The 27055-nt window shown below is 39.2% G+C and overlaps 1 protein-coding gene and 1 pseudogene across 4 annotated transcripts in view; one reads left to right on the top strand and one right to left on the bottom strand.

Moving 5' to 3' along the window:
• The first annotated feature begins 488 nt into the window (after nucleotides 1-488).
• On the top strand, nucleotides 489-8757 carry LOC106980275 (PRELI domain containing protein 3B-like; annotated as a pseudogene).
• A 720-nt stretch (nucleotides 8758-9477) lies between these two features.
• GINS1 (GINS complex subunit 1) overlaps nucleotides 9478-27055 on the bottom strand; it is a 28042-nt gene continuing 10464 nt past the window's right edge. For 2 of the 4 annotated variants that reach the window (XR_008289232.1, XR_008289231.1), the window contains exons 3-8: nucleotides 23197-23295; nucleotides 22576-22666; nucleotides 19168-19284; nucleotides 13265-13339; nucleotides 11773-12080; nucleotides 9478-10048 (exon numbers count right to left, since the gene is read on the bottom strand). Coding sequence is in view for 2 of the 4 variants with exons in the window: in XM_027069424.2 (XP_026925225.1) it covers nucleotides 9980-10048; nucleotides 13265-13339; nucleotides 19168-19284; nucleotides 22576-22666; nucleotides 23197-23295 (451 nt within the window). In the remaining 2 variants the exon portion in view is untranslated. The other 2 variants (XM_027069424.2, XM_027069425.2) reach the window with 2 other exon arrangements.

Raw genomic sequence — 27055 nt, 5'->3', positions numbered from 1 at the left:
ATGGAACTGGAGGGTATTATGCTAAGTGAAATTAGTCAGAGAAAGACAAATATCATATGACTTCACTCATATGAGGACTTTAAGACAAAACAGATGAACATAAGGGAAGGGAAACAAAACTAATATAAAAACAGGGAGGGGGACAAAACAGAAGAGTCTCATGAATATGGAGAACAGAGGGTTACTGGAGGGGGTGTGGGAGGGGGAAATGGGCTAAATGGGTAAGGGTACTAAGGAATATACTGAAATCATTGGTGCACTATATGCTAATTTGGATGTAAATTTAAAAAAAAGATTTAATTATTTAAAAAAAAACATGTTTAAAAATCTAACCACAATTCTAAATAGAAAGGTAGTCAATATAAATCAATAAAGCCCCCAAATTCCAAATTTCCAACTAGTATACATTCATTTCAAGTAAATAATATACTTATTATTTTATTTGGGAAATTAAATACAAAAATACATCATATAGTTTAAGTTCGGGAATGCTGCTGGGCTGGCAACACAGCAATGTGCTCCACAGCCATGCATCCTCACAGCAGACCCGTGTGGACTGCAGGGCTCACCTGGCTGCATGTTTCCATGTGCTCTGGGAGTAGAATACAAGGGAGTGGCTACAGAGCCACAGTTAAAATGGCAACATCATCCACCCCACTCACTAGGGAATTTTTCCTTATTGTTTATCCATAGAGATTTAGGTGAAAATCTGATCTGGCTACAAAAATTATGGGTTGAAATTCTTTTGATAATGAAAATAATCTGCAAAGGACAGCCTATGGACCTAAGTAGGTCTACTATGAAAATATACAAATTCACATCCCAAGTAAAGTCTTTCTATACCTTGGTTTCTTGAATATAATTTTGGACAGAAACATTTCCCATGTAAAAATGAAACTGCACATACAGCATATGCCAGGTGCTGGGGTTATCTGGACTTTCAAATTTGCCTCTTTCAGATTACTGGGCTGCTCGTGCAGGGGCCGGGTGGAGAAAGGCCACAGACTACCAGATAGGAGCACTCTGTGCCTCTCCAGCCACTACTGTTCACATTTCATCAAAAAACAGAAGGTGCCCTCCGCTTCATGTGACTTTTTAGTCAGTGTGAATCTGGGTATGGGGGAACTTGCACAAAGTTCCTCTTCTAGCCCCAGTTTCTATTTTCCTCTTCCAAGTGGTGATACTGGTAGCTACCTCACAAATTCACAAGCAGACAAGAGCCAGACCAGGCATTGCTATTGGAAATGGGCAAAATCCACTGTGTCCTTCCTTTCTGCCTTCCCAAACAGCCAGATGATACATATTATTGTCATTAAACATTACATATACTGAGAATTTTGATAGACCATCAGCTCCACCTGCCCAGGTTGATTTGGAAACACATATCCCAGAAATCCAGCTTGGGGCCTACACAATGCACATCACCAGAAACAACATAAGATACAGAGACCTACCTTCTCCCTATACAGCAAGAGATTATTTAAAAGAAATTCAGGAGCACCAGGGTGGCTCGGTTAAGTGTCTGACTGCAGCTCAGGTCATGATCTCGCGGTCCATGAGTTTGAGCCCCACATCAAGCTCTGTTGTCAGCTCAGAGCCTGGAGCCTGCTTCAGATTCTGTGTCTCCGTCTCTCTGCCCCTCCCCTGCTCACACCCTCTCTCTCTCTCTCTCTCTCTCAAAAATAAACATTAAAAAAAATAGAAATTAAAATGGCGGTGGGGTGGCTGGGGGCAGGGCAGGGGCAAGTGTGACTTTTTTGGCCTCCTTGTCCTCCAGGGGACCCCTGGACTTCATGCAGGTACCAGCACCATAAAGATGTAGACTTCAGAGCAGGTCTTTGACTACCCATTGGAAACTGTTAAAACAGCTGCAGTGCAGAAATAACCCAAAACCTATGAACCCAAGCATGGTTGCAACCGATGTACTGGACAGACAGATCCCCCTGGAAAGCTGCACAGCTGTAGACTTCTCAGTACAGAGGGGACTGCCTTCCATTGTGAAATCTCTTATTGGTGCAGCAAGAACTAAAACATGTGCAGAGGAGATCCTGGGAAGATGGCGGTGTAGGAGGATTCTGGGCTCACCGCGCGTCCTGCTGATCACTTAGATTCCACCTACACCTGCCTAAATAACCCAGAAAACCGCCAGAAGACTAGCAGAACGGAGTCTCCGGAGCCAAGTGCAGACGAGAGGCCCAAGAAAGAGGGTAGGAGGGGCGGCGAGGCGGTGCGCGCTCCACGGACTGGTGGGAGGGAGCCGGGGAGGGGGAGGGGTGGCCCGCCTGCCAAGCAGAGCCCCCGAGTCTGGCTTGCAAAAGCAGAGGGGCCAGAGTGTGTTCTGACAGCAAGGGGGACTTGACATCTGGAAGGTTATAAGCTAACAGCTCTGCTCGGAGAACAGGAGGGCTGGAGGACAACAGGAAGGAGAGTTGAGCCCCGGATGACAGAGCTCAGCTTGGCGGGGAACAAAGGCGCTCGCCAGCTCCATCTCCCTTGACCATCCCCCGGCCAAAATCCCAAAGGGAACCAGTTCCTGCCAGGGAACTTGCTTGCACCTCGCAAACACCAAACGCTGTGCTTCTGCAGATCCATCCCTCCGGCAGGTCTGACTCCCTCCCGGTACTGCAGGGCCCCTCCCGAAGCGGATCTCCGAAGGAAAAGCGAGCTGAACCTGCCCCTCCCGCCCCTGTGCACCTTGCCGGTCCACCCCAGCTAATATGCCATCCCCAGCACAAGCCTGGCAGTGTGCAAGTAGCCCAGATGGGCCACGCCACCCCACAGTGAATCCCACCCCTAGGAGAGGGGAAGAGAAGGCACACACCAGTCTGACTGTGGCCCCAGTGGTGGGCTGGGGGCAGACATCAGTTCTGACTGCGGTCCCGCCCACCAATGCACGTTATTCAAGACAGCACAGGGGAAGTGCCCCACAGCCCTGCACCACTCCAGGGACTATCCAAAATGACGAAACGGAAGAATTCCCCTCAGAAAAACGTCCAGGAAATAACAACAGCTAATGAGCTGATCAAAAATGATTTAAACAATATAACAGAAAGTGAATTTAGAATAATAGTCATAAAATTAATCGCTGGGCTTGAAAACAGTATAAAGGACAGCAGAGAATCTCTTGCTACAGAGATCAAGGGACTAAGGAACAGCCAGGAGGAGGTAAAAAATGCTATCAATGAGCTGCAAAATAAAATGCAGACAACTACGGCTCGGATTGAAGAGGCAGGGGAGAGAATAGGTGAACTAGAAGATAAAATTATGAAAAAAGAAGAAGCTGAGAAAAAGAGAGATAAAAAAGAATCCAGGAGTATGAGGGGAAAATTAGAGAACTAAGTGATGCACTAAAGAGAAATAATATACGCATAACTGGTATTCCAGAGGAGGAAGAGAGAGGGAAAGGTGCTGAAGGTGTACTTGAAGAAATAATAGCTGAGAACTTCCCTGAACGGGGGAAGGAAAAAGGCATTGAAATCCAAGAGGCACAGAGAACTCCCTTCAGACGTAACTTGAATCGATCTTCTGCACGACATATCATAGTGGAACTGGCAAAACACAAGGATAAAGAGAGAACTCTGAAAGCAGCTAGAGATGAACGTGCTCTAACATATAAAGGGAGACCTATAAGACTCGTGACTGATCTCTCTTCTGAAACTTGGCAGGCCAGAAAGGAATGGCAGGAGATCTTCAATATGATGAACAGAAAAAATATGCAGCCGAGAATCCTTTACGCAGCAAGTCTGTCATTTAGAATAGAAGGAGAGATAAAGGTCTTCCCAAACAAACAAACACTGAAGGAATTCATCACCACTAAACCAGCCCTACAAGAGATCCTAAGGGGGATCCTGTGAGACAAACTACCAGAGACATCACTACAAGCATGAAACCTATGGACATCACAATGACTCTAAACCCATATCTTTCTATAATAACACTGAATGTAAATGGACTAAATGTGCCAACCAAAAGACATAGGGTATCAGAATGGATAAAAAAAACAAGTCCCATCTATTTTCTGTCTACAAGAGACTCATTTTAGACCTGAGGACACCTTCAGATTGACAGTGAGGGGATGGAGAACTATTTATCATGCCACTGGAAGTCAAAAGAAAGCTGGAGTAGCCATACTTATATCAGACAAACTAGACTTTAAATTAAAGGCTGTAACAAGAGATGAAGGGCATTATATAATAATCACAGGATCTATCCATCAGGAAGAGCTAACAATTATAAATGTCTATGCGCCGAATACAGGAGCCCCCAAATATATAAAACAATTACTCACAAACATAAGCAACCTTATTGATAAGAATGTGGTAATTGCAGGCGACTTTAACACTCCACTTACAGAAATGGATAGATCATCTAGACACACAGTCAATAAAGAAACAAGGGCCCTGAATGATACATTGGATCAGATGGACTTGATATATATTTAGAACTCTGCATCCCAAAGCAACAGAATATACTTTCTTCTCGAGTGCACATGGAACATTCTCCAAGATAGATCACATACTGGGTCACAAAACCGCCCTTCATAAGTATACAAGAATTGAGATCATACCATGCATACTTTCAGACCACAATGCTATGAAGCTTGAAATCAACCACAGGAAAAGTCTGGAAAACCTCCAAAAGCATGGAGGTTAAAGAACACCCTACTAAAGAATGAATGGGTCAACCAGGCAATTAGAGAAGAAATTAAAAAATATATGGAAACAAATGAAAAGGAAAATACAACAATCCAAACGCTTTGGGATGCAGCGAAGGCAGTCCTGAGAAGAAAATACATCACAATCCAGGCCTATCTCATGAAACAGGAAAATCCCAAATACAAAATCTAACAGCACCCCTAAAGGAAATAGAAGCAGAACAGCAAAGACACCCCAAATCCAGCAGAAGAAGAGAAATAATAAAGATCAGAGCAGAAATAAGCAATATAGAATCTAAAAAACTGTAGAGCAGATCAATGAAACCAAGAGTTGGTTTTTTGAAAAAATAAACAAAATTGAGAAACCTCTTGCCAGGATTCTCAAAAAGAAAAGGGAGATGACCCAAATAGATAAAATCATGAATGAAAATGGAATTATTACAACCAATCCCTCAGAGATACAAACAATTATCAGGGAATACTATGAAAAATTATATGCCAACAAACTGGACAACCTGGAAGAAATGGACAAATTCCTAAACACCCACACGCTTCCAAAACTCAATCAGGAGGAAATAGAAAGCTTGAACAGACCCATAACCAGCGAAGAAATTGAATCGGTCATCAAAAATCTCCCAACAAATAAGAGTCCAGGACCAGATGGCTTCCCAGGGGAATTCTACCAGACATTTAAAGCAGAGATAATACCTATCCTTCTCAAGCTATTCCAAAAAATAGAAAGGGAAGAAAAACTTCCAGACTCATACTATGAAGCCAGTATTACTTTGATTCCTAAACCAGACAGAGACCCAGTAAAAAAAGAGAACTACAGGCCAATATCCCTGATGAATATGGATGCAAAAATTCTCAATCAGATACTAGCAAATCGAATTCAATAGCATATAAAAAGAATTATACACCATGATCAAGTGGGATTCATTCCTGGGCTGCAGGGCTGGTTCAACATTCGCAAATCAATCAACGTGATACATCACATTAATAAAAGAAAAGATAAGAGCCATATGATCCTGTCAATCGATGCAGAAAAGGCCTTTGACAAAATTCAGCACCCTTTCTTAATAAAAACCCTTGAGAAAGTCGGGATAGAAGGAACATACTTAAAGATCATAAAAGCCATTTATGAAAAGCCCACAGCTAACATCATCCTCAGTGGGGAAAAACTGAGAGCTTTTCCCGAGATCAGGAACACGACAGGGATGTCCACTCTCACCGCTGTTGTTTAACATAGTGTTGGAAGTGCTAGCATCAGCAATCAGACAACAAAAGGAAATCAAAGGCATCAAAATTGGCAAAGATGAAGTCAAGCTTTCACTTTTTGCAGATGACATGATATTATACATGGACAACCCGATAGATTCCACCAAAAGTCTGCTAGAACTGATACATGAATTTAGCAAAGTTGCAGGATACAAAATCAATGTACAGAAATCAGTTGCATTCTTATACACTAATAATGAAGCAACAGAAAGACAAATAAAGAAACTGATCCCATTCACAATTGCACCAAGAAGCATAAAATACCTAGGAATAAATGTAACCAAAGATGTAAAAGATCCGTATGCTGAAAACTATAGAAAGCTTATGAAGGAAATTGAAGAAGATATAAAGAAATGGAAAAACATTCCGTGCTCATGGACTGGAAGAATATTGTCAAAATGTCAATACTACCCAAAGCTATCTACACATTCAATGCAGTCCCAATCAAAATTGCACCAGCATTCTTCTCGAAACTAGAACAAGCAATCCTAAATTCATATGGAACCACAAAAGGCCCCGAATAGCCAAAGTAATTTTGAAGAAGACCAAAGCAGGAGGCATCACAATCCCAGACTTTAGCCTCTACTACAAAGCTGTCATCATCAAGACAGCATGGTATTGGCACAAAAACAGACACATAGACCAATGGAATAGAATAGAAACCCCAGAACTAGACCCACAAACGTATGGCCAACTCATCTTTGACAAAGCAGGAAAGAATATCCAATGGAAAAAAGATAGTCTCTTTAACAAATGGTGCTGGGAGAACTGGACAGCAACATGCAGAAGATTGAAACTAGACCACTTTCTCACACCATTCACAAAAATAAACTCAAAATGGATAAAGGACCTGAATGTGAGACAGGAAACCATCAAAATCCTAGAGGAGAAAGCAGGAAAAGACCTCTGTGACCTCAGCCGTAGCAATTTCTTACTTGACACATACCCAAAGGCAAGGGAATTAAAAGCAAAGATGAACTACTGCGACCTATGAAGATAAAAAGCTTCTGCACAGCAAAGGAAACAATCAACAAAACTAAAAGGCAACCAACAGAATGGGAAAAGATATTTGCAAATGACATATAGGACAAAGGGCTAGTATCCAAAATCTATAAAGAGCTCACCAAACTCCACACCCGAAAAACAAATAACCCAGTGAAGAAATGGGCAGAAAACATGAATAGACACTTCTCTAAAGAAGACATCCAGATGGCCAACAGGCACATGAAAAGATGCTCAATGTCGCTCCTCATCAGGGAAATACAAATCAAAACCACACTCAGATATCACCTCACGCCAGAGTGGCCAAAATGAACAAATCAGGAGACTATAAATGCTGGAGAGGAGGTGGAGAAATGGGAACCTTCTTGTACTGTTGGTGGGAATGCAAATTGGTGCAGCCACACTGGAAAACAGTGTGGAGGTTCCTCAGAAAATTAAAAATAGACCTACCCTATGACCCAGCAATAGCACTGCTAGGAATTTACCCAAGGGATACAGGACTACTGATGCATAGGGGCTCTTCTACCCCAATGTTTACAGCAGCACTCTCAACAATAGCCAAATTATGGAAAGAGCCTAAATGTCCATCAACTGATGAACGGATAAAGACATTGTGGTTTATATACACAATGGAGTACTATGTGGCAATGAGAAAGAATGAAATCTGGCCCTTTGTAGCAACATGGATGGAACTGGAGAGTGTTATGCTAAGTGAAATAAGCCATACAGAGAAAGACAGATACCATATGGTTTCACTCTTATGTGGATCCTGAGAAACTTAACAGAAACCCATGGGGGAGGGGAAGGAAAAAACCAAAAAAGGAGGTTAGAGTGGGAGAGAGCCAAAGCATAAGAGACTGTTAAAAACTGAGAACAAACTGAGGGTTGATGGGGGGTGGGAGGAAGGGGAGGGTGGGTGATGGGTATTGAGGAGGGCACCTTTTGGGATGAGCACTGGGTGTTGTATGGAAACCAATTTGACAATAAACTTCATATATTGGAATAAAAATAAAACATGCGCAAGAACATTCTGCAGTGGATCCTACAGAGAAAACAAAGGGATTTTAATCTATTAATGTTTTATTTACAAATATGGCTTCAGTAGGTGAGACTTCTATACAAACCACATCCTCAGGACCCAGATAAAACTGTTTTGACTGAAGAAGCCACAGTCACCATGAAAGGAATCAGTCTCAGCACTTACCTTGAACGACTGATGACAAGTGTGGGATCTTCAAATGCTAATAAGGGCCACAAGCAATGGAATGGGAATACATAAATTCAATGTTGAGATTGAAGAATTGGCAGGTTTGGCGAGAGGGAGAATAGGGACACCAATGGTGGCAGCATTTGTAGGGAAATGACAAGGAAAGTTGGTACGTGACACCTGCTCCCCCAGGTCTCTGCAAGCTGGAATATATTCGTTATTTAAAAAATAAAACTATATTTTAGGCAGAGTTTTTTTTAATAAGTTGAAGAAAAGCTATATGAATTTTGATCAAAACAAAGAGGTGCAGGGTTTCTAAACCAAAGGGATCATCTGAAAGTAGTATTGTTTGAAATGACCATCTAATTTTGATGATTCCAGTATTCATGTAAAAATTTAACACATTTTGAAAAGGACTTAAAAATCATATTGGCATTATTAAATCTCCTTTAGAATTTGCAAGCTTTTCATGCACTGGAACTCTGGCTTTAGACCAACCCCAGAACAAAGCAGAGCCACCTGAATACATATAATTACCCGACTGTGGTAAATACACGTCATGTGCTTGCATGAGGAAATGCTCTTGATTATTTTCATTTCATTCATTCACTCATCCATTCATAATGTTCATTTGTTTTTGAGAGAGAGAGAGAGAGAGAGAGAGAGAGAGAGAGAGAACGTGAGCAGAGTATGGGGAGAGAGATTGGGAGACAGTATCCAAAGCAGGCTCTACACTGACAGCCGAGAGCTCAATGTGGGGCTCAAACTCACGAACATGAGACCATAAGGTCATGAGATCATGACCTGAGCCGAAGTCAGACACTTATTTTTTTTAAGTTTTATTTTTATTTAAGTAATCTCTTCACCCAACATGGGGCTCAAACTCACGACACCTGAAATCAAGAGTTGCATGCTCTTCCAAATGAGCTAGTCAGGTGCTCCTGAAGGAATGCTCTTTAAAAGGAGAAGTTGGGGCGCCTGGGTGGCTCAGTCGGTTAAGTGTCCGACTTCAGCTCAGGTCATGATCTCACAGTCTGTGAGTTCGAGCCCCGTGTCGGGCTCTGTGCTGACAGCTCAGAGCCTGAGCCTGCTGTGGATTCTGTGTTTCCCTCTCTCTCTGCCCCTCCCCTGCTCATTCTCTGTCTCAAAAATAAATAAAAAACATAAAAAAAAAATTAAAAAAAATAAAAGGAGAAGTTGCATAGTTTTAAAAGACATATTAATTTGTATAAAATAACTTGCTCTGCTATAGACCACCATTAAAAACCACAGTGTTTTCTTTTGGTACTTAAATGACATTTTTGGAGTAAAAATTATCACTAGAGTAATACATGACTCCAACAACAACAAAAAAGGATTTTATTGTATTAAAGTGAATACTGTATTAATTTGCCAAAGTTTTGTAACTTAGGAAAGGTATTACTACCTTCCTTGGATTTGTACTTTATGTTTTATGACTTAGTATACTATACTGTGGGCAACATCAGAGATGTTCATTAATGAAAATAATCATTACTATTGGGGGAAAAACTAAGAAATTCAAATACTTTCATTACTTTTGCATTACATTTCATTTTCATTACTTTCATTAAAAATTGTTAAAAAACACACTTTAATAACTACAGGAATGTTAGGATTATAGATACAGCTTATTACAAAGAGGAAGAAGAATCCTGTACAAAAGGATACTCCTCAGCCAGATATTCCTGTTTATCTTCAAGAATGTCTGTAACTTTTAAAACCAAACAGGGGAAGGTGGAGAAGGACATGTAGAACTTTCCGTGGCTTGGCTCTTCCTCACACCATGGGGAAAAGCCTGGCAGCACCTCAGCCCAACGTCAGGACAGCACATGCTCCAGAATGCCCTGTCTGACCAGCTGCTCACACTTCCACCTAGGTAAGAAGTGCTGAGAGGAATCGGGGTGTGGGGGCGGGGCGGGGGGGGTGGAGAGGAGAGAAAAGAAACGATTGGAAAAGAATTTAAAATTACATTTTGCATCATTAAAAAGCAGCAATTTGATTACATATTTTTCAAACAGCTAAGTAGTTAAAAGCTAAACAAGTATATTTGCTACTTTAATCAACTGAAAACTGATGCCACTTAGAACCACACTGAATTCTGATTTTTATAAACAAATTCATAGTTTGCTTAAGTTCAATTTAACTGAAGAATTCTGCATTCCAGTATGAATTTTGCTTAGTGTCTGCATTTTGGGATTTATGCACAGAAAATCCAGGGGTGAGATTCTGTGGCAGTGGATTACAAATGTGACAGCAGTTTGTTAATAAGACCAGGGAAAGGAGCATCTTCCCCATTAAGCTTTCTCTAGTATTGAGTCAGAACATTTATTCTTCTAGTAACAATAGTGGCAACTTTCCTCCTATATTGTACAAGGATTAAAAGTATCTGTAACGTACAACATGGGTGCTGTTCACACACTGCTTGTGACACTGGTATCCAGGTAATGCTTGCCCTCTGTGTCCTCCTAAGAAACCACTCTCCTTCTGAGGCAGAAAGGAGCCTTCCTGTCTGACTCCCTCAAAGCACAGAGACTTAAAACGAAATGTTTACTGAAGTCTGAGCTGAGGAGGTGCAAGAAGCAAGGCAGGAAAACTTTCCAAGCTCCAAAGCTTTGGCAGGTGACCAAAGAAACCTCAAAGAAAAGACAGACATACTTGGGTAAAAACTACAAATGCTACGTCAGAAAAGTATGAGCAAATACTCTTAGAAAGTAACTGCAAGGGCACCTGGGTGTCTGACTCTGGATTTCAGCTCAGGTCATGATCTCACAGTTTACGGGATCAAGCCCCACTCTGAACTGACAGCATGAGCCTGCTTGGGATCCTCTCTCTCTGCCCCTCCACTGCTCACAAGCATGTATGTGTGCCCTCTCTCTCAAAATAAAGAAATAAAAAAGTAACTGCAGCAGGAGAAACTGTCAAAATTATTCCAGGATGCGCAATGTAGCTCAGTGGCCCTGTGCACCTCACCAGTTCACAGGCCCATTCATGATGAGGCCTGTGACTAAACAAATCCCTCCTGACCAGCCAGGAAGACTCATGGGCTAAAGACACACTGCTGTCTAAACTGTTAAATGAGGTTTTAAAATGCCTTGAGAACATAAAATGTAAAAAAAAGGGGGAAAAATTGAGTTGTTTGTTTAAGTTATTCTAATGCCTACTTAAAAGGGGGAGGAGGTTCTAATTTCTGAACAAACAGAAAATGCTTGCCATATACACAAGTATAAAAAAAATGTATGCTGGGGCGCCTGAATGGCTCAGTCAGTTGAGTGTCTGACTTGATTCCGACTCAGGTCATGATCCCAGGGCGGTGAGATCTAGCCCAGAGTTGGGCTCTGTGCTGAGTGTGGAGCCTGTTTAATATTCTCTCTCATTCTCCCTCTCCTCCTTTCCCCTGAGTGCACTCTCTGTCCAAAAAAAAAAAAAAAAAAAGGTATGGCAAAAAAATGTTTCCCCTATTAATAAATGATCTACACCAGGTTCTACAGAAAACTGTAGAAAACTGGTTTTAGATGTGGTCAGACATTTAAAAAATCCCTTTAATATCAATTATACTAGATAAATACATAGTAGGTAAAAAAACATATACAACTGTTTTCCATTTTTATACCTGAGGGTAGGGCAATACTGAGAGACAAGTCAAAAGCATCTCAAGGGAAAGGCTTCTGCATGGTCCACACAGAGAGTGACAATTGTTTAGTGGGGAGCAGGAAGAGGGATTCAGCTGGTTTCCAACTGCCCCAGGCCCACCCGGGCACTCCAGTGAAAAATCACCGTCTCAGCACACTAGGTGGGGAGATCAGCCACAGAGCTTGAGAAAGAAATTCAAACACAGGACGGTGCTGGAGATGCAGTTTTCTCCTGTCTTGCTTTATGAGGATAGCTTTGCTCTTGTGAATCAGAGCTTCCTGCTGGGTCCTACAGAAGGACAGATTTTTATGAGAGCATTTCTTTAGCATCTGCTTTCTATTCATTATTATCCTACTTCGAAGAGGATACTTGGGAAGGAAATTTTTGCCTTACCAACCAAAGATTTTAGGGTCCCCTGAAAATGTGTCTTTAAAATGTTAAAACTTTGGGGCGCCTGGGTGGCTCAGTCGGTTGAAAGTCCAACTTCGGCTCAGGTCATGATCTCACAAATCATGAGTCCGAGCCGCACATCGGGCTCTGTGCTGACAGCTCAGAGCCTGGAGCCTGCTTTGGATTCTGTGTCTCACTCTCTCTGCCCCTCCCCTGCTCATGCTCTGTCTCTCTCTCTCTCTCTCTCTCTCTCTCTCAAAAATAATTAAACATTAAAATTTTTTTTTTATTTTTTAGGAAATAAAAGATCCAAGAGTACTATTAAATAATTCACCCTAAGGGAACCACATAACCTCAGCATTACTTTGCTCCAGGGCATAAACAAGACATCAATGACTTAAGGGCTTTAGATACTAATTGGCTGAAAACAAAATGGGAAGGAAAGAAAGAGTGGTTTTTATTAGGTCATTTTTTGTCCTACACTAATGTGACTACAAACAATTAAGACAGGATAAAAATAAATCTAGCTAATGTGAATGCATATGAAGTGAAAATTCATCTAATGTGAACTTGATGATTTCTAAGAAAACAATATATTGAGATTCACAATTTCAGTCTTTCTCTATTAAACTATTAGGTTTATATGTTAAATACCTAGAAATTTTTGATCCGTATACTCTTTGCTTGTTAAAGAACTAGGATTTAAAGGGTGATGTACAAGATGAAAGTGAGTGCTTACCACCTTTTTAATAAATTCAAAGAAAGTAGCTAAATCCAACAATTTAACAGGTCCTTAACTAGAACAAGCCCGCTTACCCAGAATAAGGCCCATTGTGATAATTTCCCAGGAACATGCTTAGTGTTATACACGCGATAATCTAATTAACTTTTTCTTAGTAATATGCAACATTTGCTTCAAGTCTTTATATTCAGAAAACGGCCAAAACAGGGTATCTTATACTAAGCATAATGCTTATGATACAAATGATCATCACAAGGTAACATTTATTTTGCTACTGATTCTAACATTTCCATCACTGAACACTCTTATAAGATTTAAAGTATCTCAAGATGAGAAGTACCTGGCTATTTTTTTTTAATAGGACTGAAGTACCATCATCAACTTCAAATTCTCCATAGTCTTTTAGACACCGCACCTGAAAAGAAAAACTGATGTTTTATCGAAATTATTTTTAATATGTAGTAACCATAAAGTCATTTTCTGTTTGTTTCTTCTCTGTGTACATGGGCCTAGCATTCCTTACTGTGGTCCTCTAGAGATGCCAAATGTCCTGTTTGGATGGGGAGGAAGAATGGCAGATCTCCAAATGTATGTGTGTCTGTGCTGCCACCAAGAAAACCCAGGGAGCTGCAAAGGGAAGACAACATCATGTATTGTGTTCCCTCTGCAAATCCTAAAAAATCAAAGTACGTATCTACAAAAAAAAGAAAATGTTTTAGATGGACTCCAACTTGCCTCTTATAGGTTCTTCCAAAAATATAACAATATCTGAGAATAGGACATAGGTAAGTCTCCAAAATGTTTTAAAGAGATTCTTCCAATCTCCTTCAATATGCAGATTCTTTCCCAGGAATAGGTAGAAGTACACCACGAAAGAACAGATGCAGAATCACATCCTAAGTATCAGGAGAGACTCTTGGTCAGAAGGTGGGAGGGTACAGCAGCCTTTTGAAAACCATGTGTGCAACTGCCAAGATCACCAACTGACTCCAATTCTCAGTGTTGCAACAGGACACCAGGACCAGTTTTCCTCTCCCATGAGCACTCAGGACTGGAGTTTGTGCTCCTGAGTTCTCACATTGCTATGAATGAAGCCAACCCCAGCAGCAAGTTCCAGTCTTCTACTTTTCCAGGATAATTTCATGCCCTGATTCCTCTGGAATCTTACCATGACTCCCAAAGGTATTTTACTTAGTTCAAGAAATACTATTTAAGAAAAATCCCTACCACCACTACCACCTTTTTGCTTCTTTAGACTTTTATTATGGAAAATCTTGAACATATTCAAAACTAAAAATACTAATACAATGAAACTCCATCAACTGGCATCAACAATTATCAAGATGTGGCCAAACTTATTCCCTCACCTACTTCTGGATTATTTTGAAGCAAATCCTGGATACCATTTCATCTATAAATATTTTAGTATCTATTTCTACAAAATAAGATTCTTTTTATTTGTGTGTTTATAATTTGTTAGAGGTTTATTAATTTTATCTTGTTCACAAAGAATTAGCTTTTGGTTTCACTGAAAAATTTTTCACTTTTTATTTTAATTCCAGTTAGTTAACATACAGTGTTGTATTAGTTTCAGGTATAAGATTCTTTTTAAAAAGCATAATCTCAATACTGTTATCACATCTTATTAATAATTTTTTTTTAAAATGTTTATTTATTTTGAGAGAATGAAAAGCTCAGACACACATGTGCATGCATGCAAGTGGGGGAGGGGCAGAGAGAGAGGGAGAGAGAGAATACTAAGCAGGATCCACCCCACAAAGAGTGAGATCATGACCTCAGCCAAGATCATAGAGTCAGATGGTTAACCAACTGATCCACCTAGGTGCTCATTAATAATTTTCATATCATGAACTATCCAGTTAGTACCCAAATTTCCCCATTTGTCTCATGAATTTTTTTAAAGCTGCCATGTTCAAATCAGAATCCAACAAAAGCTACACATTACATGTTTCTAACAGGTCTCCATATCTTTTAATCTATAGTTATTCCCCTTTTCCTTCCTCCCCTTGGCAATTTATTTGTTAAAGTAACTGGGTAGTTTGTTTAGTAGTTTCCCAAAAGCTAGATTTTGTTGTGGATCTTTGTGGGGTCACTTAACATGTTCCTCTATCCCTGAATTTCCTCTAAACTGGAAGTTAGGTCTAAAGGCTGTATCAGATCAGGTTTGATTTTCTGGCAAATGATGTTATTAAGCTCTTCTTCTAAGACCTCATGAAGCACAAAACATCTGGTTGTTCCTTTCTGGATGTTAGGATTGATCAGCAGGTGTAGGTATTACCTGTATTCATCCATATTCATCATTATCATCTCTACCAACTTTCACCTACCAGTTTTAGAAGCTATTTGCCTCCACACATTAAGGCTACAAAATGGCATTAATGTAGTTCTTTTATTTCTGCTGCATTTATTAGCCAGAATTCTTCCATGAAGAAGAAATTCCCCAGGGCACCTGGCTGACTCAGTCAGTAGAGCATGCAACTCTTGATCTTGGGGTTGTAAGTTTGAGCTCCATGTTAGGTGCAGAGATTATTTTTTTTTAATTTTTTCAATTTATAAATGTTTATTTTTGAGAGAGAGACAGCATGAGCAGGGGAGGGGCAGAGAGAGAGGGAAACACAGAATCCGAAGCAGGCTCCAGGCTCTGAGCTGTAAGCACAGAGACCAACGCGGGGCTCGAACTCACAAACCATGAGATCATGATCTGAGCTGAAGTTGGACACTTAACCAACTGAGCCACCCAGGCACTCCGGGTGTAGAGATTACTTAAAAAATAAACAGAAGGAAAGAAAGGAAAGAAAGGAAGGAAAGGAAGGAAAGGAAAGAAAGAAAAAGAAGCAAGCAAGGAAGGAAGGAAGAAAGAAAAAGAAAAGAAAAGGAAAAGAAAAAAAAAAGAAAGAAAAGGAAGAAAAGAATTTCCCTTGTAAACAATTTGGCTATTTGGCTACCTTGAGACAGAACTCAGGGTACAGTAAAGGCTGATAGAGATGGTTGATCCCATTCTTTTATTTAGCACTTTTCTTTTTTCCTTTTTTAATATTTACTTATTTTTGAAAGAAAGAAACAGAGAACGAGGGGCAGAGAGAGAGGGAGACACAGAATCTGAAGCAGGCTCCAGGCTCCGAGTTGTCAGCATAGAGCCCGATGTGGGGCTCAAACCCACAAACAGAGAGATCATGACTTTAGCCAAAGTCAGATGCTTAACCAACTGAGCCACCCAGATGCCCCTATTTACCACTTTTCAAAATGACTTGCACCCCTCATATTCTCTAAGGGGAACCAAAAAGATTTTATTTTTTTTAACTGTTGTTATTGTTATTTGATACCATTATGCATTTATGCTTCTCACATAACTGATGTGATGCAATTCACTGAAGTTAATCATTTTGAGGCTCAGATTATTCCTTCTTTGTCCAATGAGAGATCCTTCAAATCAGCTCCCATGGTTTTAGCACTCCCCTTGCAGTCCTTGATACACTCTGCTTTCTACAAAGACAAGGAATTCCATATGCAGCTTGTGCTTTTACTTAAGACCCTGGAATCAGCCTTTCCCACCTTCCTCCCCCTTGCCCCCACCACCATTAAATCTGGTTTCTTTTAGTGGAAAATGGCATTTGGACTCCAGAATTTGGATGTTCATGGCACTGGGTTGGTTGTTGTCCTTAGGTCTTTCCAGTGAACTAAGAAACTTTTTTTTAAAAAGAGAGATAATTCCCTATGAGTCCATGCTGATATTTTGAACTGCAGTTTGGGAATACAAAATTTTCACTTAATTTTTTCATTTTAATATTTGAATCTATTTTTTCTTATTTTGAAAATCTTCTCTTTGACCTCAGCTGCAGCAATTTCTTGCTTGACACGTCACCGAAGTCAAGGGTAATAAAGCAAAAATGAACTACTGGGATCACATCAAGATAAAAAGCTTCTGAACTGCAAAGGAAACAATCAACAAAACTAAAAGACAATCAACAGAATGGGAGAAGGTATTTGCAAATGACATATTGGATAAAGGGTTATTATCCAAAATCTATAAACAACTTAACCAAACTCAACACGTGAAAAACAAATGATCCAGTGAAGAAATGGGCAGAAGACATGAATAGACACTTTTCCAAAGAAGATATCCAGATGGCTAACAGACACATGAAAAGATGCTCAACATCACCCATTATCAGGGAAATACAAATCAAAACCACAGAGATACCACCTCACACCGGTCAGAGTGGCTAAAATTAACAACTCAGGAAACAACTGATGCTGGTGAGGATGTGGAGAAACAGGAACCCTCTTGCACTGTTGGTGGGAATGCAAACTGGTGCAGCCACTCTGGAAAACAGTCTGGAGGTTCCTCAAAAAATTTAAAATAGAACTACACCATGACCCAGCAATAGCACTACTAGGAATTTATCCAAAGGATACAGGAGTGCTGATCCATAGGGGCACATGTACCCCAATGTTTACAGCAGTGCTGTCAACAATAGTCAAATTATGGAAAGAGCCCAAATATCCATCAATGGATGAATGGATAAAGAAGATGTGGTTTATATATATAATGGACTACTACTTGACAATGAGAAAGAATGAAATCCTGCCATCTGCAACAATGTGAATGGAACTAGAGGGTACTATGCTAAGTGAAATAAGTCAGTCAGAGAAAGACGGATACCATATATTTTCACTCACATGTGGAACTTGAGAAACTTACCCGAAGACTATGGGAGCAGGGAAGGGGGAAAAATAGTTTCAGAGAGGGAGGCAAACCATAAGAGATTCTTAAATACAGAGAACAAACTGAGAGTTGAGGGAGGGGGTGGGGGAGAGGGGAAAATGGGTGATGGGCATTGAGGAGGCCATGAGTTGGGACGAGCACTGGGTGTTGTATGTAAGTGATGAATAATGGGAATCTACCCCCAAAACCAAGAGCATACTACGTACACTGTATGTTAGTTAACTTGACAACAAATTACATTAAACATAAAATAAAATAAAATAAAATAAAATAAAATAAGAAAAAAGGAAAAAGAAAATCTTGGCTACTGGTGACATTACTTTTTTGCTTGATTTGTCAATATATAAAATGTTTCAAAAGAACAGTAATGACATTACTAATAATATGATTACTATACTAAAAACAGTTTAAAATTTCTTTGCAATTCTTTTCATTTTTTTAAAAAAATTAAAAAAATTTTTATTTTAGAGAGAGAGAGAACGAGCAGGGGAGGGGTAGAAAGAGGAGACACAGGATTCAAAGCAGATTCCAGGCTCTGAGCTGTCAGCACAGAGCCTGATGTGGGGCTCGAACCCACAAACCACGAGATCATGACCTGAGCTGAAGTTGGACACTTAACCGACTGAGCCACCCAGGCACCCCCATTTTTTAAATAATGTTAAAAAAAATTTTTTTTTAAATGTTCTTTTCATCTTTTTTTAAGTTATTTATTTTTGAGAGAGAAAATGCACATGCACTCACATGTGCCATGCAGCAAAGGGGCAGAGAGAGAGGGAGACAGAGAAACAGAAGCAGGCTCTGTGCTATCAGTACAGAACCCAATGCAGAGCTCAAACTTGTGTACTGTGAGATCATGACCTGAGCCAAAGTCCAAAGCTTAACTGACTGAGCCACCCAGGCACCCCTGTAATTCTTTTCATCCTCAGAACACATCCACTGGGGGGGTGGGTGCCTGGGTGACTGAGTCAATTGGTTAAGTGTTTGACTCTTGATTCTGGCTCAGGTCATGATCTCATGGTTCATGAGAACCCTGCATCGGGTTCTGTGCTGGCAACATGGAGCCTGCTTAAGACTCTCTCTCAAAATAAATAAATAAGCTTAAAAAAAAAAAAAAAACTAAAATAATTCCTCTTTGACTAATCTACCAACTTGAAACACAGGTTCATTTGTTTTGTTCTGCTTTCAAAATCTGTAGGTTGGTTTTCTACTTTAATTTTTTAATATGTAAAATATATACATGTTTCCAAAGTTAACACTGTGAAAACAGGTATGTTCAGAAAATTTTCAAAAAAAGAAAAGAAAAGAAAAGAAAAGACAATTTCCACTATTCTATCCTATTCCCGCCATCCCCCTACAGGTAACATTTTTGGTTTGGATGTATGTTTCCTTTCTGTTTCAAGTTAAGTTAATAAATATTCATACATACCCCTCATTTTAGATAAAAGTCAGCACAATTTATTCATTAAAGAAAAACCCATTTTAAAAGGTATTCTTACTTCTATATATAGGCTTTTCGGAGGTTTCATATCTTGTGTGATGTCCAAACCTCCATCTCCTCCCAGTGACCTCATATAAGTAGCAAGGGACTTTTTATAATGATTAAACCACTCCATCTGCAAACACAGAGATGATCATTTGACAAAATTAGAAGAAAGAAACTTGCAAAAACTGTATACTCATCCTTTTATAAATAGCACATTTCCCCACATGGATCATTACTGACCATTCATTCATTTAAACTACAAGTATTGCTTGCTGTGAACCAGGCCCTTTTCTGGGTATTTAGGATGGATCATTTACCAAGTGAACAAAAATCTCCATTCTCACAGAATTTATATGCCAGCATACTTAAACAAAGACCAGAAGCAGAACCATGAAAAATATACCATTTCAGAATTATGATCTCTCCAAATTGTATTGATGGTTTTTCTGAAAACCATAAAACCCTGCTGAGAAAAACACCCAAGTATTTATCACTGATGACTGGATAAGGTATGTATATCTATACAGTGGATAATTATTTAGCCACACATCAGAATAGAGTTCTGATAATGTCAGTAACATAGATAATCTTAAAAACATGCTAACTGAAAGGCACAAAAGGCCACGTATTACATAATTCCACCTATATGAAAAACCCATAGTAGGCAAATCTATAAAGAGAGAAAGTAGATTAGTAATCTCCAGGGGCTGGGAAGAGAGGAGAAAACATGAAATAACTGATAATGGATACACAGTTTCTTTTGGGGGTGATGAAAATGTCTTGGAATAAGATGTTGGTAGTAGATGCACAACTCTGAATATACCAAAAAACACTGAATTGTATACTTTAAAAGAGTAAATTTTATGCATGTAAATTTTGCCTTAGTAAATCTGTTAATTTTTTTCATTGTTGAAACATATTATAGACCTAAATATATGGAGGGATTACCACATTCACAATTCAGTATTATAATATCAACTCATCTATGTATTCAATTCAATCTCAATCAAAATCTCATTAAAAAAAAAAATAGAACCTGACAAATTGAGTCTAAAATTTACATGGAAATTCAAAGGGCCCAAAACAGTTGAGACAATTGAAAAAGAAGAACAAGATGGGTATGCTTGCTGAAGACTTATAAAGGTACAATACAGAACTGGCATAAGGACAAATAAATTAAAAGAACACAAGGGAAAGTCTCCTATCCTAAATCCCCAGATATACTGATACTCAATTTATGAAAAAAAGTGGTACCATGCACAGAGCAATGGGGAAAGGAGGTCCTCCTTTCCAATTAAATGGTGCTGGATCGTCTCAATATCCATATCCAAAATGCAAGCTGACTTTTAACATTATATACAAAAACCAATGCCACTACTGCAGATGTCCTTGTCAAAGGTAAAACAACATAGCTCTTAAGAAACTACACAGAAAAACACCTTCATAACCCTCATTAGAAAGTGTGTGTGTATGTATGTGTGTACACATGCGTGCAACCTCAGGTTCAATAATGCACCTGAATGACTCACAAAGCTCTAGAAAGCACTACACTTACAATCACAATTTTACCATAGCGAGAGGGATAATTATCAGAACCAGCCAAAGGAAGACACACAGAGTGAGGTCTGGGAGGGTACTAGAGGGGCCAAGGGCAGGTCACCCCAAAATGGGCCACTTTGGCATGAAGACTATTTTGAGTTAAAAAGTAGATTCAGGGGTGCCTGGGTGGCTCAGTAGGTTAAGCGTCCAGACTTCAGCTCAGGTCATGATCTCACAGTTCGTGAGTTTGAGCCCAGTGTCGAGCTCTGTACTGACAGCTCAGAGCCTGGAGCCTGTTTCAGATTTGGTTTCCCTTTCTCTTTGCCCCTCCCCTGTTCACGCTACGTCTCTCTCTCAAAAATAAACATTAAAATTTTTTTTCAAAAAAATAAATAAACCAGTATATTCAGGAAAAGCTCTTTACCTCCCCTACAACTGCCTTAAAAAAATTTAGATAGAGGACCTGCTCTAGGAAAAGAGCTACCACCATAGACAACTATATTATGCTATGAACAAGGTATGGTAGACAAGGAAGAACCTAGCAAGGACAGTTTGATGCAAGTCCTCTCTTTGTTTCATTGTTTCTGTGGGCCCAACAAAGATCTGTTTACCAAATATCTGCTCTTTTTCATTCTTCCTAAGGATTACTTACATTCCTTCCCTTTGAAGTCCTAAACCCCTAACTCTTAGGGTGCCTGGTTGGCTCAGCCAGTAGAGCATGTGTCTGTTGATCTGAGTCTTGAGTTCAAGACCCACGCTGGGTATAGACCTTACTTTAAGAAAAAACAAAAACAAAACATGTATACCTCATTTTGCCTCACTATCTTTGGAATTTCCATGTCTGTGTGGATTCCCAGTATGTATGAAGTTAAATTTGATTTTTCTCCTGTGTTAAATTCGACTCTTAGTCTGGCTAGGACCTTGAAAAGAACAGGACATTCTTATTCCCTGACAGTAAGCAAACATGAAGCTCTAGGGTCCTCTCCCTATAGAATCATGACACATCATACTCTTGGCACAACGATGTGTAACAGTACACACAAAGCACTATCGACCAGGGAGGCTCACACAAGCTTTGGTGTCCAGAATTTTTACTGGGGTTTCATCACACACGCACCATTGCTTGAATCACTATCCATGTGACTGAGCGCCATCTCTAACTCCCCTCTCCTCTCTGGAAGTTAGACTGACATTAAGAGATTCAAAGTCTCAAACCAAAGAAGATAGCAGGAACCCCTGAATTTATAGCCATTTAGTCACAAGGGAGGGTGGCCCTGGGAACACCCAAAACCTGTGGCAGGTGTCTGCAGAGGGCAGTCTTAGCCTGTCAAGTTCAGTCTAACTCTACATAGTGTCAGAAGCTACTGCAAACCTGCTACAGGTAAGTACTACCATCCTCATTTTGTAAATGAGGGAATTCAGGCATAGAGAGAACTCAAGTAACTTGCCCAAGATTCGATAGTGACAAGGACAATGTCTGAACCTAGGTTTACTTGACTCTAGTCCTGTGTCCTTAAATACTGGGCTAGCTCTGTGCCTTAGTGACTGGACAAATGAAGAGTATTCATGTTGACTAGGAAAGGGCATGCGCACATGCACACATACACACTCATCTAAATAATAATGCCAGTTTTTAATCCTACTGATGCAACACTAATAAGTAACATAATGGGACCCTTTACTTTGTCAATAACAGAGGTTTCCACATAGCATTTAGAATTACTCCTAAATTCTTATCACAGTATATACCAAATAAATACAAGCCAAAAATTGCTGAAAAACAGATGTTAAACACAAAGAGAAATACTGTAAATACTTTCACAGGACAATGCCAGAACCAGCGTTTTCCAGATCAGAAACGTGAACAACAGTGCTAACTTACTTCTTCAGCAGACATGTGAAATCGTAAAGCATTTGGCAAGATGCTGCCATACTCCCACCTGAGTGCTCTGATCCGAAGCAGTCGATCATACCTAGGACAAGAAGAAGGTATGAGACCACATAACTATAAGAAGACACCTTTGGGACAACAGGGATACACAAATATGGACAGGACAGGTGTGGTGAAGGCTTCTTCATTTCTCAATGTTCGAGAACGGTACAGTGGTCATGAGAAAAAAGATCCAAAAAGGACCTTATTTCTTAGAGATGCATACTAAAATATTCAGTAGTAAAAGGCCATGATGTTCTAGATTAATTTAGCACAGACAAATAAAACAAGATGAAGCAAATATGGCAAAATGTTAAAAATTGTTAAACTTAGATGATGGCTCCCTGGAGGGGGGGAGGTTCATAATATTTTTCATAATATTCTAGTTTTATGAAAACTGCATTTTTCATGATTAAAAAAATAATAATGGAAAAAAGATAAGTATTTAGAATGCTTGCCCAGGAAAAGCAAATGTAAGAATTTCTGTTATCCATTCAAAATGGTTAATTAGGAAACCACGTGCAAAATCCTCCATTGTTTCCTGCCACTCCAAGCAAAAACTGAGAAGCTTACAGGTATGCTACAGTACAGCGTCGATTTCTTAACAAGGAACAGTGTCGAAATTTGATGGTTGGTATCAAATCACTTTGTCCACCTGATTTCACTTCATTCCTGGGAAGAACATTTAAAGAAAAGAACATTAAAAAAGAAAAAGAAGAAGAAAAGAATGAATATGTATATTTTAGCTAAGTAAAATTTTCAAAGCCAACTGACAAAGGACTTCCATGTTTGTTTTTGCCCATTTATATAATCAGCAGTTAATGTAACCAAATAGTACCTGCCTCCACATCAGAGCTTTTATTATGTTAAAAGATAAAAAAGCCAAAAGCTAACTAATTTACTTAAGATCACGCTATCAGCATTTCATTTAACCATTTGGTATTTTGCATTTTTGCATACTGATTAATCTCAATTGTTTTCAAAAGACATAGTGTTAACTCACCTTTTGGAATTCCTTTATCATGCTAGTATAAGAGACAAACCTAACATCATGGTTTAAGATTATGGTCTTTTATCATGTTTTTATTTTAAAAGGAACTACTCTTCCAAATCCTTGGAATAAAGTGAGCTAAAACGGAGTCAAAATGGTCCTTCTTCACTCATCCCACAAATATTTATTGATCTTCAACTACATGCATGTCCTATACTGCAGTGTTCTTCACACAGAGAGGGAAAAACTTTGGTTTTACCCTATAAAATGTACATCTCCTTAGATATTAGCCAAGTATCACATTTAAAAACCAGATTAATTAATGGGCACAGAGTTTCAGTATTACAGGATGAAGGGTTATGATGATGGTGCAGATAGCTGTGTAACATTATGCACATATTTAATACTACTGAACTATGCACTAAAATGATTAAGATGACAAATTTATGTTATTTGTATTTTACCGTAAAAAAATAGGAAAAAAAACAAAAATAAAAACAAAACAAGAGAGAAGTATATAATAAACTAAGAGGGAAGTATGTAGCAATCCAGACCTTCCTAAAGAAGGAAAAAAATGTCTCATACACAACCTAACCTCACACCTAAAGGAGATGGAAAAAGAACAACAAATAAAACCCAAAACTAGCAGAAGAGAAATAATAAAGATTAGAGCAGAAATCAATGATTATCAAAATAAAAAAGCCAGTAGAACAGATCAATGAAACCAGCAGCTGGTTCTTTGAAAGAATTAACAAAACTGATAAACCCATAGCTAGATTTATTAAAAAGAAAAAGGATTCAAGTAAATCATGAATGAAAGAGGAGAGATGACAACCAACACTGCAGAAATACAATCATTAATAAGAGAATATTATGAACAATATATGCCAACGAATTGGGCAATCTGTAAAAAACGGGTAAATTCCTAGAAACATATAAACTACCAAAACTGAAAACAGGAAGAAATAGAAAATTTGAACAGACCCATACCCAGTAAAGAAACTGAATCCAACAAAGAGTCCAGGGCCGGATGGCTTTCCAGGGGAATTCTACCAAACATTTAACGAAGAGTTAACACCTATTCTCTTGAAACTGTTCCAAAAAATAGAAATGGAAGGAAAACTTCCAAATTCATTCTATGAAGCCAGCATTACACTGATTCCAAAACCAGACAAAGACTCCATTAAAAAGGAGAACTACTGACCAATTTCCCTGATGAACATGGATGCAAAAATTCTCAACAAGATACTAGCAAACTGAATCCAACAATACATTAAAATAATTATTCACCACGATCAAGTGGGGTTTATTCCTGGGGTGCAGGACTGGTTCAAGATCCCCAAAATAATCAACATGGTACAGTACATTAATAAAAGAAAGGATAAGAACCACATGATTCTCTCAATAGGTACAGAAAAAGCATTTCACAAAATACAGCATCGTTCCTTGATAGAAAACCCTCACAAAACCCTCTGTAGGGACAAAGGGATCATGCCTCAAGTTCATAACGGCCATATACAAAAGACCCACAGCTAACATCATCCTCAACGGGGAAAAACAGAGCTTTCCTCCTAAGGCCAGGAACATGACAGGGATGTACACTCTCACCACTGTTGTTCAACAAAGTGTTGGAAGGCATAGCCTCAGCAATCAGACAACACAAAGAAGAAGTCAAACTTTCAGTCTTCACAGATGACATGATACTGTACGTGGAAAACCTGAAAGACTCCACCAAAAAACTGCTAGAACTGATACACGAATTCAGCAAAGTCTTAGGATATAAAATTAACGTACGAAAATCAGTTGCATTTCTATACACCAATAATGAAGCAGCAGAAAGAGAAATCGAGGAATCAATCTCATTTACAATTGCCCCCCAAAACCATAAAATACCTAGGAATAAACCTAACCAAAGAGGTAAAAGATCTGTACACTGAAAATTATAGACAGCTTATGAAAGAAACTGAAGAAGACATAAAGAAATGGAAAAACATTCCATGCTCATGGTTTGGAAGAACAAATATTGTTAAAATGTCAATACTACCCAAAGCAATTTGCATATTCAATGCAATCCCTATCAAAACAACACCAGCATTCTTCACAGAGCTAGTACAAACAATCCTAAAATTTGTATGGAACCAGAAAAGACCTCAAATAGCCAAAGTAATGTTGAAAAAGAAAACCAAAGCTGGACGTTTCATAATTCCGGACTTCAAGCTGTATTACAAAGTTGTAATCATCAAGACAGCATGGCACTGGCACAAAAACAGACACTCGGATCAATGGAATAGAATAGAGAACCCAAAGATGGACCCACAAATGTATGGCTAACTAATCTTCAACAAAGCAGGAAAGACTATCCAGTGGAAAAAAGACAGTCTCTTCAGCAAATGGTGTTGGGAAAACTGGACAGTGACATGCACACAAATGAAGTGGACCACTTTCTTACATCATACACAAAAATAAACTCAAAATGATGAAAGATCTAAATGTAAGATAGGAAACCATCAAAATCCTAGAGGAAAAAACAGGCAACAATCTCTTTGACCTTGGGAGCAGGAACTTCTTACTAGACATGTCTCTGGAGACAAGGGAAACAAAAGCAAAAATGACCTATCGGGACCTCATCAAGATGAAAATCTTCTGCACAGCAAAGTAAATAATTAACAAAACTAAAAGGTAACTGACAGAATGGGAGAAGATATTTGCAAATGACATATCAGATAAACGGTTAGTACCCAAAATGTATAAAGAACATATCAAACTAGGGGCGCCTGGGTGGCTCAGTCAGTGAAGCATCTGACTCTCAGTTTCAGCTCAGGTCATGATCTTATGTTTTGTGAGTCGAGCCCTGCATCGGGCTCCAAGCTGACAGTGAGGAGCCTGCTTGGGATTCTCTCTCTCCCTCTCTCTCTGCCCCTCCCTTGCTCACTCTGTCTCTCTCAAAATGAATAAACATAAAAAAAAATTTTTTTTAATTAAAGAAAATAATAAAGAACATATCAAATTCAACACCCAAATAACAAATAACCCAGTGAAGAAATGGGCAGAAGACACAAATAGACACTTTTCCAAAGAAGACATCCAGATGGCAAACAGACACCTGAAAAGATGCTCAACATCATTCATCATCAGGGAAATGAAAATCAAAACCACAATGAGGTGCCACCTCACACCTGTCAGAATGGCTAAAATGAACAATCAGGAAACAACAGATGCTGGTGAGGATGCAGAGAAATAGGAACACTTTTGCACTGCTGGTGGGAATGCAAACAGGTACAGCCATTCTGGACAATAGCAGGGAGGTTCCTTAAAAAAATTAAAAATAGAACTACCCTACAACCCCACAACTGCACAATTGTATTTAAAAGGGAACATCAACAAGGTTTATAGCAGCACTATCTACAATAGCCAAATTATGGAAAGAACCCAAATGTCTAC

The sequence above is a fragment of the Acinonyx jubatus genome, chromosome A3 (assembly GCF_027475565.1).
Source record: "Acinonyx jubatus isolate Ajub_Pintada_27869175 chromosome A3, VMU_Ajub_asm_v1.0, whole genome shotgun sequence".
NCBI classification, from domain to species: Eukaryota; Metazoa; Chordata; class Mammalia; order Carnivora; family Felidae; genus Acinonyx; species Acinonyx jubatus.
The sequence above is the reverse complement of the archived record's forward strand: the minus strand, read 5'-3'. Positions and strand labels throughout refer to the sequence as shown.